The sequence below is a fragment of the Lynx canadensis genome, chromosome B3 (assembly GCF_007474595.2).
Source record: "Lynx canadensis isolate LIC74 chromosome B3, mLynCan4.pri.v2, whole genome shotgun sequence".
Classification (NCBI taxonomy): domain Eukaryota; kingdom Metazoa; phylum Chordata; class Mammalia; order Carnivora; family Felidae; genus Lynx; species Lynx canadensis.
Window position 1 is genome coordinate 131,025,079 of NC_044308.2, and position 16,272 is coordinate 131,041,350.

Sequence of the window (16,272 nt, forward strand, 5' to 3'; positions counted from 1 at the left end):
AAATCAAAAGCTTTTCCAACAGCTTTAGAACAGCTCTTCCTAGAAAAGCAGGAGAGTGCAAGTATAAAACTCCCGGGCAGGGCAGACGATGAGGTGAAGTAGCCAAGGGGAGCACTGCTGCCCTCAGTCATCAGGCCCCCGACACTGAAGAAAGAGAAGTCATTTGACCTCCGGGCTACAGGAGGATGCCAGGAATGGCTTCCGCTAACAGGGAAGCGGCAGGGTAATAAGCCTCAGGCTTCACCGAAACCAAATTAGGATTATAGCTCTCATTCTGACATTGACCTCTACGCTTTTTTTCTGGCACTGAAAACTACAGGGTCCTCAAGTCGAGAGTCACCTTGAGGTAACACAAAAATGAGATCTCAGTTACCAGGTGGACATTTAGAGCTACATTTTACAGCCACTTTATCACGCACGAGTTCGACACATAGAAATCTACCCACTACTGGTTAGGTAGGTTAAGTTTTAGTTTTAAAAAAAACAAGCAAAAAATGAAAAACTCACCAACATCGAAATCATCATCATACACCTGCGGGAAAGGCTGGGACTCTGGAGGCGGCGGGCAGCTGCCCTTGCCCCCGGTGGTGAGAGTGGTGAGGGTGAAGAGCTCGTCTTCCTGCAGCTCCAGTGTGAAAGCGCCACCGCTGTCGAGAAGCTGAGAAAAGAAAACGCGGAGGTCAAGGCCAGCTGCGTTGGGCTCCTCTCATTTGGGCCAAATAACTTTTTGAAAAAAAAAAAAGAGCCAAACTCCCTTCTGTTACAACTTCATAACCACTTGTGAAGGATACATCCAATACCAAGGTCTTTGCGATCTTTTTCTTAAGTTATTTAGAAGACTTTATAAAATTCCACTTTGTAGGTAGGACTTTAAAAGAATTTCACTACATGGAGGGAAGGATGACTAGACAACACCAAAACCTATTTCTATTAGTCTGTTCTTTTCCATTAGACTACAAGCTCTCAAAGCCTGTGTGTGTTCAATACATGTATGTAAATAAGAGATCTGCCTATTTAGTATTTAGGAGTTTACTAAGGTGGAAAAGTCCATAAACAGCTTAACCAGCTGTTAAGCACAAAAAACCTTCTACTATTAAGAAAAACAAGTCCTGCTTCTTTCACGTTCCATACATATTTCAATTAGCAAGTTAGGTTTATGTCACATCTATGCCTTTGGCAACTTAATCTCTTTAAGCCACATCTCCACAAAATGAGGGGGGAAAATACATACCTCCTAGGGCTGTTGTGAGGATTAAATAAGACAATGTTTATAAAATGCTTAGCTCGGGGCATGACCTTCAAGAAACACTCCCTACATCACAGCTGTTCTATGCTAAATGTAGATCTCTGAGGACACCAGAATCCTCTGCATAATGAATGTAGGCATTAGATGTATGCCCATTTTGTGAAATTTGAGCAGCTTTTTTTCCTACTTTGAATTAAAGGGGTTTATAGCATATCTTTTGCTTTAATAATAAATTGTTGGTCAGACCTATGAAATACGTAACACCATATTCTGGCTAAGGTATACCCCCCAAATGATATTATTTTATTATGGGGAAAATCAATTTTAATATCCTATTTCTAGCAATTTATTGTACAAAAAGCAGACTGTTCATTTTTAGAATTTAATATATGACCGGTGTTCAATCACTGATGGTGACTAACTGATTCACAGAACATTAACAGTTTCCAGGAAAAGTAGATTTGTGTCAGTTACATGAAGTAGTGTGCCTACTTGGACCAATTCGTTCTTTGAAACATTTACTGAGGAACCCCCATGTGCTAAGCACAGTAGCAGGGACCTGAGGTAAAAAGCTAAATGAGGCAGGTCTCCAATCCTCAACGTGCCCGGTGTGGTGAGGAAAGTGTTTAAGTAAGCACCCGTGCCTAGATGGCCGTGAGCTAAGACTGGTAGGGGAAGCTTCAGGGGAAGCGACACTTCAGCTGAGTTTTGAAGGAAGAAAAAGCATGTGCAAAGTCACAGAGGTGAGTAAAGTGACATGCCATGCTGTGAAAAATGCAAGAAGATTCGTGAGTACAGGCCACGTTAGCAGAACATGCACAGAGAAACGAAAGCAGTCTTTTACCCCATGAGGTGACAACGAGGGTCATGTGCTACACTAAGGGAGGTCAACTCACAGGAAAAATCACTGAGGGACTTAAGCAATGGATTGACAAAAACCAGATCTGGATTCTAGTCGCAGTGTGATGGGTGGCCCGGACAGAGTCAGACTGGAGGCTGAGAAAACAGAAGGTAGTTTCCAAAATCTTAGGAGAGAGGTAATAAGGAACTGAAATAAGCAGTAGCCAGTGGGAATGGAGGAGAAAGGATCGTGTAAGAAAAACATGTCAGTGATAGAATCTCTATACTTGATCAATGATGGTGTATAAAGAAAGAGTAGGTGGGAAAAGACAGTCGCAGATGAGATTCAATTTTGTGACTTGGGCGGCCAAGGGATGGGGGTACCATTCACTGTGGCAAACTAGATACTAAGAGCAAACACACCTATAAACACACACACTCCTATTACGCCTTGAGGAGGATTTCTATAAATGCGCGCGCGCACACACACACACACACACACACTCACACTCACACTCACACTCACACCCGCTGGGAACAACTTTAGCTCTATTATACTTAAGCCACAAAATCAGTTATAAAATTAAAAATTCTTAATTCATTAATCAAATGTCTGTTCTCTTTTACTGTTTGCAATGTTTAAAATATATGAATTTATTTGAAAACTACCCATAGAGAATCCAGTTGTTTAAAAAGAAATCTCTTCGATGGTTTTCCAAGTCTGGTATACCACACCTGTAGCTCTGGTATTTCACTCTGAGGAGAAAACACACAAAAAAAGCATAGTTGAGTGGTTCATCATATCCTCTGACGATTTCCAAAATGAGTAAGTACCAGCAAGAATGAACCGCTGATAATGCACACTCTATTTCTATTTGCCAAAGACCTACCTCAAGTCATCAATAGCAACATTCTGAAAGTAGGAAGAAATTGTTCAAGCAAATACTTTATGTTCTGTAAATACAACAGATTTTGGCAAACATTTAAAAAGATTCTGGTGCCTTTGCTTCAAAAATACTCACTATTGTACCTGTGTGAAATGCTTTTTAGGAATTTTCTGGTACTAACAGAACAATTCTTACGTAATTAGTAGTCAGAAAAGGCACTGTATTTTCTGTATTCAAATCTAACAATAGGTAGAAATAACAACAATCTTGTGCCTTTTTACATTGTTGTTGTTGTTGTTGTTTCTTTGTACAGAATACTGAAAAGATCAAAGTTTGAAAGTTCCCTAGACTACATAATTGATGCTTCTACCAACAAGAACAACTTTGCTGCAAGTGACTTTGGGTAAGTGTTCTTCAAAGCCATGGAGAGTTTCGCCTGCTAGTGGCTTCCACACTGTTTGACTAAAACCAGTCAGCAGACAGAAAACACCACTGCTTCTATTCATTTATGTACAAATGCTTAATAGCTGGTAACACATATAAGACTTCACTTGAGAAGGCCTAGCCTGTGATAAAATATATAAATTCTCAAATCAAAACCAAAATAAAAGTCCCACATATTTACTTACAAAAGAGCCCTTTAGAAGGAAGGTAGCAAACTGGTGCGACACATTGAAATAAGGCAGAAACGGCCGTATACACCTAGAATGTTTATGGCTCTAGGAGAAAAAAAAGTCATGTAAGTAACCCAAATGATATACAACCTATTATAGAGGAAAAAAAAAAAAAACTAAACATTTAAGGCCCAAGATTAATAGAATAGCACATATTAGGTGACAAATAAGAGTTTACTCCATATCGCTAAAGACTTTTTTTCTAGTATAACCTGTACTGAAAGTCTATTGAATATGCCTAGTCAGAAGTAAAGCTCCCTGGCATTTTGACTGAAATAAACTTTAAATTCACAGCTAAACTGCAGAGTCATTTTATATTAATTTTTATATTATAATGGTATTCCACGTAAAATGCATCAAATGCAAAGCAAATGCTTGTATGTTTTCACCGAAAAGGCATCTCATCTTAACATAACCTTCAAATACACAACTAAATTCAGTAAGTACATACAACCAACAGTTCTCAAATTGACAACATCATTTTTTACTAAAAATAGTCGCTACTATGGGCTGGGATCAAAAGAATTATGAGACATAATCCCACTTCAGGGGATTCAACAATCCCAGAGCACTGAAGCAGAAGGCCAGGCTTTGTGGGCAATAAAAAAGTTACAATTGTTGTTAGAGATTTCAATGCCTCATCCTCAATAGATGATGTACAACTAGACAGAAAAGCAACAAGGATAGAGGCGATTTGCACAACTACCAGGAGCTGGCCTGGACTCACATCTGTAGACCACCTCCCCCAGCAAGAGCAGAGCGCACATCCTTTTCAAGGGCACGTGCAACATTGACCAGGGAGCACCATATTCTCAGCCATGAGAGAAGTTTCAACGTTCAAAAAGATTCAAGTCACACAAAATATGTCCTCTGACCACACGAGAGAATGAAATCAGAGGTAAATAACGGAAAACCCTCTAGAAAAATTCCAAAATATTTAGAAACCAAATAACAAACTTCTAAATAAGCCATGTTTCAAAGAAAAAGTAAAAATAAAAAGGGAAATTAGAAAGAATTTTGAGTTGTATCAAAATAAAAATACAACGTACGATTTGTGGGATGCCACGAAAGGAGTACTTAGGAGCAATTTACAGCACTGAACACTGATTACAGAAGAAAGATATGACACTCCAGCTTCCACCCAGAGATAGTAGGAAAAGAGCAAATTAAGAGCCAAAGTAAGCAAAAAAAAGAAAAAAAAATAAAGAGCAAAGGAGAAATCACGTAAACAAAACCCAGAAAAATGAGAAAGAATGATCAAAAAACCACAAGCTGATTCTTCAAGAAATCAATAAAATTGATAAACTTCTAGCTAGACTAATCAGGAAATCAGGATAAAAAGAAAACACAACTTGCCATCATCAACAGTAAGAAAGGTGACATCAACACAAATTATATACATATTAGAGGAACCACAGGGAAAAACTTCAGTAACTTTATGCCCAGAACCTGAACAACTTGAGTGAAATGGAAAAAATTCTTGAAAGACACAGAAACCCAAGCTCCCTAAAGAAGATATGGATAACCTGAATAGCCCTGATGGCTGCACTGGGAAACTCAGGTCGGCCTTGAAGCTTTGCTCTAACATGAAGCCAAGCGACCGCAGGCTGGTACACTGCCTGCCTGAGCACAAACGCGTGCCCCCCAACACGCCCACGTGGCCCACGGGCAGAGGCCAGGAGACGTGCAGTTCCAAACAGAAGGAAACCTCTGCACGGTATGAGCTGATCACCAAGGTAGCTATGCAGAGCCTTTGGTGGCCACACGCGATAAAGCCACAAACTACAGAATTTGTTCAGGAAAGTCACTAAGCAAATAAATGGCAGCAACAACGATAAAAAGCAATGATCACCAATGCTAGACAGGAGAAAATCTGATTTCTACAGCTGCCACATTACATTATGTAATATGGCTAGTTTTCAGCAAATAATGAGATTTGTAAAACAAAACAAAAGAGCAAAGAGTGGCCAACACGAAGGAATGAAAGTGCTCGACAGAAACCATGTTTGACCAACACGGCTTTACTTGCCACATACTAGGCTTCTAATCAAAGACACTAAATCAGGTATTTAAACGTGTTCAAAGAGCTCAAGGAAACCACATCTAAAAAATGGAAGCAGAGCTCTACTTCCAGAATGGCCATGTGGGGCGCTCCACAAAGTTGCTCCCCAGCAAAACTGGTGGAAATGGTTTTTAGAAAAATGGAAATGATCCTAAGGGCATGCAACAAATAAACTTTTATTTAAAAAAATCTACTCTCAGTCAAAAGAGCAAGAACCCGTGGCATTTAAACCACGATCCACTCTGTCCCTTTCTCCGTTAGCCAAGTGACAGAAACTGCATGCCAAGTAGGGATAGCCAAGAACACAGGGCTTCCTCCTCCCAGCTCCCAGCTTGAGGCTGCAGGAGCTTCCTGGGAGAAGCAGAATTTCAGCATTTCTCATCCCCCACCCCCTCAGCTACTCGATGCCAATGCTAAGGAGCAGCAAGTATGGCCAGGAGGCTGGGGGTTGGGGTGTGGGGGTGCTCTCTTCCTCTGCACAGCTCCCATTCGTGATTTCACCTTGGGATGCTGAGAGTACCAGGGTGCCAAACCTCCACCCCTCACCCTGTGTTCCTAAAGCAGCAGTGTTACAAAGAGAGAACACCCTTGTCCGCATCCCAGCTCTAAACTTCAGCTTAGAGATTTTTGTGCAGGGAGACAGACAGGCTGTGAAACAGAGAACTCAGAAAGTCTCCCCAAAGAAACTAATACAGAGCAGTTATAGTTGGTAATGATGCTCTCAAAAATAATAGGGCTTCTGGGGGAAAGCAAATAAGAAGAGACTGGCAGCTTCCTTAGATACATTAGCTTAACCACAACCCAGCTAGTTTGCTACAGAAAGACACAGAAACAGACAGTTGAGGTGAACCCTTTTGAGGTCAGATTGAACCTAAACATTAACCTCAGACACCACCTCTGCAAAGAAACTGGGGTTTGACTGGATCAGTTTGTGGAGCTATTTCAAGTCCCAGGGCAGGGCTGAAAACAATAGAGCAATTTACCAGCAATTAACAGAGAGGTGTGATAAAGAAGTTCCTGGGAAACCACTGCCATCCCAGGGTGATCCTGCACAGGTCCATAGCTGCACCCTCTAGGAAGCAACACCTGGGGCTTCATGGTGCAGGGGGAAATAAACCTCACTAAAATACTCCAGCCAAACACTCAATAAACATGCAAGCAAACAATAACAGACCAGGGGGGAAGGGGGACCAGGACTCAGAGCTGCTACATGATATCGTATAAAAGGTAGGGCTTTCAAAAGCAAAATTATGAGAAATTCAAAGAAACAAAAAAAAACTGACTCATACACAAAAAAGGAGGCAACAGAAGTGGCTGTGAGCACAAGCAAATGTTGGATTTAACAAAGACTTCGAAGTAGTCCATAGGTAAGTTTGAAAAAAACTAAAGGAAACGGGCTTAAATAAGAACTGGTAAAGGGAGGAATAATCACAATGTCTCATCAAGTGGACGATATCGATAAAGTGACTAAAATTCTTTATAAACCCAAATGGAAATTCTGACGTTGAAAAATACAGGAACTGAAATGAATTCACTAGAGAGATCAACAGTAGATCTGAACTGGCAGAAGAATTCGAGAACACGAAAACAGACTGATGGAGACTGTGCAACCCGAAGAAGCGGGGCGGGGGAGGGGATCAAGAAATGAAGAGAAATGACAGAACCTCACAGAGCTGTAGGACCAGTAAGTACCAGCATAGGCACCATGGGAGGGTTGAAAGTAGACAGAGAAAGAAGCAGAAAAAAATGTTTGCAGAAAAAATGGCTGAAAACTTTCCAAATTTGATGAAAAACAATCTACAGATCCAAGACGCTCAACAAACTACGAGTGAAAGCAAAGAGTTGTACACAGACACCGGTAAAAATGCTGAAAGTCAAAGAAAAGAAGAAAATCTTGAAAGCAGAAAGGGAAAAACCTACCACTTACAAGAAACCCCCGGTAAGATTAAAAGTGGATTCATCATCAGAAACAACGAAGGGTAACACATTTAAAATGCTCAGAAAACCAGTCAACCAAGAATCCTTTTTCCAGCAAAATCATCTTTCTTTTTTTTTCAACATTTATTTATTTTTGGGACAGAGAGAGACAGAGCATGAACGGGAGAGGGGCAGAGAGAGAGGGAGACACAGAATCGGAAACAGGCTCCAGGCTCCGAGCCATCAGCCCAGAGCCCGACGCGGGGCTCGAACTCACGGACCGCGAGATCGTGACCTGGCTGAAGTCGGACGCTTAACCGACTGCGCCACCCAGGCGCCCCAAAATCATCTTTCAAAAACCGAAGGCAAAGTACATTTCCACATAACCAAACACTGAATTTGCTGATTCCAGATACAACTTTGCCAAAATTTAAAGTAAGTATTTCCGACTGAAGGCAAATGATCACACATAGTAATTCAAATCCACAAAAAGTACTGGCAAAGGTAATTATGCAATTATAAAAGCCAGTAAAACTGCCTATTTCTTCTTTCTTCCCATAACTGATTTTAAAAGCAATTGCAGGGGCGCCTGGGTGGCGCAGTCGGTTAAGCGTCCGACTTCGGCCAGGTCACGATCTCGCGGTCCGTGAGTTCGAGCCCCGCGTCGGGCTCCGGGCTGATGGCTCGGAGCCTGGAACCTGTTTCCGATTCTGTGTCTCCCTCTCACTCTGCCCCTCCCCCGTTCATGCTCTGTCTCTCTCTGTCCCAAAAATAAATAAACGTTGAAAAAAAAAAAAAAATTTAAAAGCAATTGCATAAAATAATAATGTATGTAATTGTATTGTTGGGCTTATGAAATATAGAAATGTGATATAATTGCCAATAATAGCACAAAGTAGCCACCGAGGGGAGAGGACTGTATGAGAATAAGGAAGTGTCACCAGATGGTGACAAATCCACAGTAATCTACAGCAATAAATAAAAACAACCAAAAATGGTAAATAAGATTAAAATAAATATATAATTTCTCTTCTTTATTCTCAGATTTTTTAAAAGACAAAATTATATATAAAGTTGTAATTATAGGGGCGCCTGGGTGGCTCAGTCGGTTAAGCGTCCGACTTCAGCTCAGGTCACGATCTCGCAGTCCGCGAGTTTGAGCCCCGCGTCGGGCTCTGGGCTGATGGCTCAGATCCTGGAGCCTGCTTCCGATTCTGTGTCTCCCTCTCTCTGCCCCTCCCCCGTTCATGCTGTGTCTCTCTCTGTCTCAAAAATAAATAAACGTTAAAAAAAATTAAAAAAAAAAGTTGTAATTATAACAAGTCTTGTTAGGCTTGTAACAGATAGAAGTATGATACATACAATAACAGAACAAAAAGGGGGAAGGAGAATAGAGCTATATATAGGAATAATATTTCTGTATCTCACTAGAAATCAGTTAATATGAATCTGAAGTAGATTCTAATAAGTCAAGATGTACAACCCTAGAACAACCATTAACTAAGTAACTCACTACAATAGAGTGAAAAAATTAAAGGAATTAAAATGTTACCAGAACATATTCACTTAATACACAAGACAGTTAAGAAAGAATAGATGAACAACAAAAATGAGACATATAAAAATCAAAAAGTAACTTGACAAATGTAAATCCAACTATATCAATATTAACATTAAATATGAATGGACTAAACAATCCAATCAAAAGTTCAGAGTACATTTTTTTTTAAGAAGTCACTGGATGTCTTCCACAGACAATCTTTTTAAGTTTATTTATTTATTTTGAGAGAGAGAGAGAGAGAGACTCAGAAAGCATGAGGAGAGGGGCAGAGAGAGAGACAATCCCAAGCACTGACAGTGCAGAGCCCGATGCAGGGCTTGAACTCACAAACCATGAGACCATGACCTGAGCCAAAATCAAGAGTCAGACACTTAACCGATTGAGCCACCCTGGGGCCCCAAGTTCAGAGTACATTTAAAATAAAACAAGATCCAACTTTATGCTATCAAAAGGAGATTCAAAGATACAAAGGGGCTGAAAGTAAATGGAGGGGAAAATGTGTATCATATTAACAGAAACCACAAGAATAGCTAGAGTCATAATAAACAAAACAGACTTTAAAACAAACAAAAATTGTTACTAGAGAGACATTTTATAATGATATAAAGATCAATCCATCAGGAAAATATAAGCACATATGCACCTATAAGAAAGAGCCAAAATATATAAAACAAAACAAGAGGACAGATGATTCAACAATAGTAGTTGGACTTCAATTAACCACTATCAACAGAGAGAACAAGGAAGTAGAAGACTTGAATACTATAAACCAACTAGATCTAACAAACATCTATAGAATAGCACTCTACCCAACAATAACACAACATACATTCTTCTCAAGTACATATGCAATATTCTCCACGATAGATAATGTGCAAAGTAATAAAATAAAACTCCATAAACTTAAGATTAAAATCATATAAAGTATACTCTCAAATCTCAATAGAATAAAATTAAAAATCAGTAACAAAAAGTTAGGAAAACTCACAAAAATGTACAAATTAATTCATTCCTAAAATAAGCAATGGGTCAAAGAAGAAATCACAAAAGAAATTAGAAAATACTTTGAGATGAATAAAAATTAAAATGTAACATAATAAAACTTGAAGAGATACAGCTAAAGTACTAGTTACAGAGTAATTCATAACTTTGAACACTTATATTAAAAAAAAGAAATATCTCAGGGGACTTCATGGCTCAGTCAGTTAAGTGTCCGACTCTTGGTTTCAGCTCAGGTCATGATGCCGCAGTTTTGTGGGTTTGAGCCCCACATCAGGCTTTGTGCTGGCAGCATGGAGCCTGCTTGGGATTCTCTGTCTCCCTCTCTCTCTGCTCCTCCCCTCACATTGTCTCTGTCTCTCTCAAAATAAGTAAATACACTTAAAAAAAAAAAAAAAAAAAGAACCTAATATTCTACCTTAAGAAAATTAAAAAAATATTTTTTTAAAGAGCAAACTAAACTCAAAGTTAACAAAAGGAAAGAAATAAAGATTAGAGTGGAAATTATTGAAATAAAGAGAAAAATAGAGAAAAAAATCAACATAAGCAAAAGTTATTTGAAAAGATGAGCAAAACTGACAAACCTTTAGGTTTTTGAACCAAGAGAAAAAAAGGAAGACATATTACTAAAATCAGGAATGAAAGAGGAACATTTTTAACAACCTCACAAAAGTAAAAAGGTAATATACAAGGGAATACTATAAACAAATATATGCAAACAAATTAGGTAACATATATAAAATAGACCAATTCTCTAAACACAAACTAGCAAAGCTGACTCCAAAAATAACACAAAATCTGAATAGACCTGTAAGAAGAAATAGAGTCCATAAACCAAAACATTCTTGTAGGAAAATCCCAAAATCAGAGGGCTTCACTGATGAATTCTACCACATGTTTAAAGAATTAATACCAACCTTTCACAAATTCTCTTTAAAAATATAAAAGGAAGGAACATTTCCCAACTCACTCTATGGGGTATTACCATTCTATCAAAACCAAACAAAGAGATTATAAGAAAACTATGTACCAGTATTTCCAATGAATTTGGACACAAAAAAATCCTAAACAAAACATTAGCAAATCAAATTCAGCAACAGATAAAAAGGATTATACATGATGACAAAGTGGAGTTTATCCCAGAAATGCAAAGCTAGTATAGCAGACAAAAATCAAAATAATGCACTGTATCAATAAAATAAAATTAAAAAACACATGACCATCTCAATAGACTCAGAAGACATTTACTAAAATTCAGTGCCCTTTCATGACAAAAGCACTCAACAAACTAGCAATAGAAGGGAAGTTCTTCAACCTTATACAAAATATTTACCAAAAAACCACAGCTAACCTTACGCTTTCACCTTAATGGTGAAAGACTGAAAGTGTTTCCCCTAAGATCAGCTACAGTACAAGAATGCATATTCTCACTATTTCTATTCAATATTTACAAAAGGGCAATTAATCAAGGGAGAAAAATCAAAGGCATCTAGAATGAAAAGAAGGAAGCAAAACTATCTCTCTTTTCAGATGACGTAATTCTGTATATAGACAAACTATTATAACTAAGAAAAAAGCATAAAAGCTTGTGAGATACAAGGTCAATATGTAAAACTCAACTGTACTGCTATACACTAGCAACAAAAACTCTGAAAATGATACGAAGAACACAATTCATTTACAGTTCTACCAAAGTAATAAAATACTCAGAGATAATAACTGTAACAAAAAGAAGTACAAGATTTATACCCTGCAACCTATAAACATCATTAAAAGAAGTAAAAATGTCAATGAATGAAAAGATATCCCATACTCATGCACCGGAAGATTTGATATCGTCATGGTGGCAATACTACCCAAATGATCTACAGGTTAAACGTAATCCCTATCAAACTCCAAACTGGCTTCATTGCAAAAATTGACAAGCTGATACTAAAACTTCTATGGAAAAGCAAGGAACCCAGAAGAGCCACGCAATGTTGAAAAATAAAGCTGGAGGACTCATGTATCCTGACTTAAAAACACACTATAGAGCTATAGTAATTAAGACAACATAATGCTCCCATAGGATAGATACACAGGCCAAGGCAATAGAATTAAGAGTCCAGGAAAAAACCCTCACATTTATTGCCAACTGATTTTCAACAAGGGAGCCAAGACAATTCAATAGAGAATGAACAGTCAACAAATGGTGAAGAACAATTAGATACTCACCTGCAAAAGATGAAGTTACAGATACATACCTAACCCTCTATTTAAAAAATATTATGGGGGCGCCTGGGTGGCGCAGTCGGTTAGGCGTCCGACTTCAGCCAGGTCACGATCTCGCGGTCCGTGAGTTCGAGCCCCGCGTCAGGCTCTGGGCTGATGGCTCGGAGCCTGGAGCCTGTTTCCGATTCTGTGTCTCCTTCTCTCTCTGCCCCTCCCCTGTTCATGCTCTGTCTCTCTCTGTCCCAAAAATGAATAAATGTTGAAAAAAAAAAAAAAAAAATTTAAAAAAAAAAAAAAAAAAATATTATGGATCAAAGACCTAAGTGTGAGAGCTAAAACTATAAAACTCTTAGAAGCAAGCACGGGTATAAATATCATGTCTTGGATTAAGCAATAATTTCTTAAATAGGACACCAAAAGCATAAAACTAAAAGAAAAATGGATATATTCAGCTTCATCAAAATTTAAAATTCTTGTATTTTTACCATTAATAAAGTGAAAAACAACTAATATAATGTCAACTACACTACAATTTTTTTTTTTAATTTTTCATGTTTTTATTTATTTTTGAGACAGAGAGAGAGAGAGACCGAGCATGAGTGGGGCAGGGGCAGAGAGAGAGGGAGACACAGAATCCGAAGCAGGCTCCAGACTCCGAGCTGTCAGCACAGAGCCAGATGCAAGGCTGGAACTTGTGAACCATGAGATCCTGACCTGAGCCGAAGTAGGACGCTTAACTGATTGAGCCACCCAGGCGCCCCTACACTACAATTTTTAAAAATTAAATTTAAATTTTTAAAAAGGAAGTGGAAAACAACCCACAGAATGGAGAAAATATCTACAAGTCACATATCTGATAAGGGGACTTTTATCTAGGGTATGTGAATAACTCTTATATTTCAAAAACAAAAAGACAAACATCCTAATTTAAAAATAGGCAAAGGGTCTGTGTGGGCATTTCTCCAAAGGAGAAATACAGATGGCAAATACACACATAAAAGGTGACCCAATGTCATCAGTCACTAGTAAAACACAAATGAAGACCAATTCATACCACCAACATGGCTAGAATCAAAGAGACCAGCAATAACAATTGTTGGGGAGGATGCGGAGAAACTGGAAGCCTCACCTACTGCTGGTAGCAATGTCAAATGGTACAGCAACTCTGAAAATCAATTTGGCAGTTCCTCAAAACGTTAAACACAGTTACCATTTCACCTAGTAATCGTACTCCTACATACATGCTCAAGAGAAATGAAAACACATGTCCACAGAAAAACATACACATGAATGTTAATCTTAGTATTCATAATAGCCACAAATTGGAAACAACTCAAATATACATCAACTGATCAATGAATAAACAAAATGTGACATATTCATAAGATGGAATATTATGAATTATACTGAGGTACTGATATAGAACCATAAAAACACTAAGCTAAGTGAAGGAAGCCAAACGCAAAAGATCATATATTATATAATCCCACTTATATGAAATATCAAAAACAGGCAAATCCCACGAGACAAAGAGTAAAATAGTGGTTGCCAAGGGACGTGGGAGGAGGGAGTGGAGGATGACTGCAAATGGGTATGAGGTTACTTTTTGAGGTGGCAGAATTAGATAACAGTAATGGTTGCACAACTCTGTAAATGTACTAAAACCACTGAATTCTATACCTTAAAGCCTGCGTTTCATAGTATGTGAATCAAATTTCAATTAAATAATCAGTTAATATAATTATTTTACTAAATTAAAAAAAAGAAAAACAATGTTTTCAATAAATGTGGAAAAACTACTTGACAAAATCCAGTATCTACTCCTGATTTTTTTTTTTCAAAAAAAGTTACAAATAAAAGTGAACTTTATCCTGATAAAGTTTATCCATGAAAAACACCATACTGGTAAAATACTCAGTGCTTTCCTCCTGAGATCCAGGAATATATGCTCTCACTATTTCCATTCAACACTGTATTGGAGATTCTAGCCAGTCCAATCAGACAAGAAAAGGAAATAAAAGATACCCAGATTGGAAAGGAAGATGTAAAATTATTTCTACTTGTAGATCATTTACAAAGAAAATCCAATGGAATCCACAAAAAAGCTACTGGAACGATAGGTGACTTTAGTGATATTGCAGAAAACAATATCTTTATACAAAAATCTACTGTATTACTTTATACTAGGTACTAATTGAACTAAAAAGTTAAAAACTGCTATTTACAATTGAATTGAAACGTGACTTAGTCAAAATTTGACGAAAGATATGAAATACCTGTACACTGAAAACTGTATTATTTGGAGAAATTAAAGAAAACCTAAATAAATTGAGGATATGTCTTGTTAAAGGGTTAGAACACTTGATGTTGTTCAAATATCAATTCTCCTCTGGTGCAGCCACTCTGGAAAGCAGTGTGGAGGTTCCTCAGAAAATTAAAAATAGACCTACCCTATGACCCAGCAATAGCACTGCTAGGAATTTACCCAAGGGATACAGGAGTAGTGATGCATAGGGGCACTTGTACCCCAATGTTTATAGCAGCACTCTCAACAATAGCCAAATGATGGAAAGAGCCTAAATGTCCATCAACTGATGAATGGATAAAGAAATTGTGGTTTATATACACAATGGAGTACTACGTGGCAATGAGAAAGAACGAAATACGGCCCTTTGTAGCAACGTGGATGGAACTGGAGAGTGTGATGCTAAGTGAAATAAGCCATACAGAGAAAGACAGATACCATATGTTTTCACTCTTATGTGGATCCTGAGAAACTTAACAGAAACCCATGGAGGGGAAGGAAAAAAAAAAAAAAAAGAGGTTAGAGTGGGAGAGAGCCAAAGCATAAGAGACTCTTAAAAACTGAGAACAAACTGAGGGTTGATGGGGGGTGGGAGGGAAGGGTGGGTGGGTAATGGGTATTGAGGAGGGCACCTTTTGGGATGAGCACTGGGTGTTGTATGGAAACCAATTTGACAATAAATTTCATATATTGGAAAAAAAAATATCAATTCTCCTCAAACTGATCTGAAGATTCAAGACAATCCCCATCAAAATCTGAGCAGGGTTTTTTTGTTTGTTTGTTTGTTTGTTTTTTGTATGTGGTTTTTGGTTTTTGGGTTTTTTGGGAGTATTGTTTTTTTTTTTTTTTTGGTAGAAACTGACATGCTGATTCTAAAATTCTCAGGGAAATGCAAACGACCGAGAATAGACAAAACAACTTTGAAAAAGAACAAATTTGAAGGGCTAAGACTACCTGCTACTAGGAATTGTTTGTACACACACACACACACACACACACACACACGAGTAACCACGGTACTAGTGTAAAGATACATAGCTAGGTCAAAGAAACAGAATAGAGTCCAGAAATAATTCCACCTATACATGAACAACTGACTTTTTTTCAAAGGTGAAAAGGCAATGCAGTGGGGAAAAGAACAGACTTTTCAGCAAATGGTACTAGAACAGATGTGCACCTGTATGCAAACCTTCTTAGCTCCACACGAGAAGCATGTTCCACAAAAGTACAAATGGATAAATCAGACTCCATAAAAATTAAAAACTCCTGCTCTTCCAAAGACACTGTTAACAAAATGAAAAGAAAAACTATAGACTGGGAAAATATCTTTACAAAGCACATATCTGTAAAGGACTTGTATCCAAAATATGTAAAGGATATAATTCAACCATAAGAAAGAAACAAAAATGGCAAAAGAAAAGAAGATACATGAAGCACAAGCACAGGAAAGGCTCCACATCATCAGTCATTAGGGGAATGCAAATTAAAACCAAAATGAAATAGTACATCATACCTATTAAGAGCTAACATTTTTAAAGCTGATAACAGCAAGCATTCCCAAAGATAAAGA

General features: G+C 38.0%; 1 protein-coding gene across 2 annotated transcripts in view; it reads right to left on the reverse strand.

Annotated features, from left to right (window-relative positions):
• Window positions 1–16,272, reverse strand: part of GALC (galactosylceramidase) — a 62,046-nt gene that overhangs the window by 15,254 nt on the left and 30,520 nt on the right. For both annotated transcript variants that reach the window (XM_030319736.1, XM_030319738.1), the window contains exons 11-13: window positions 3,603–3,692; window positions 2,756–2,842; window positions 508–658 (exon numbers count right to left, since the gene is read on the reverse strand). In XM_030319736.1, the coding sequence (XP_030175596.1) occupies window positions 508–658; window positions 2,756–2,842; window positions 3,603–3,692 (328 nt within the window). The remainder of the gene's footprint in view (window positions 1–507; window positions 659–2,755; window positions 2,843–3,602; window positions 3,693–16,272) is intronic.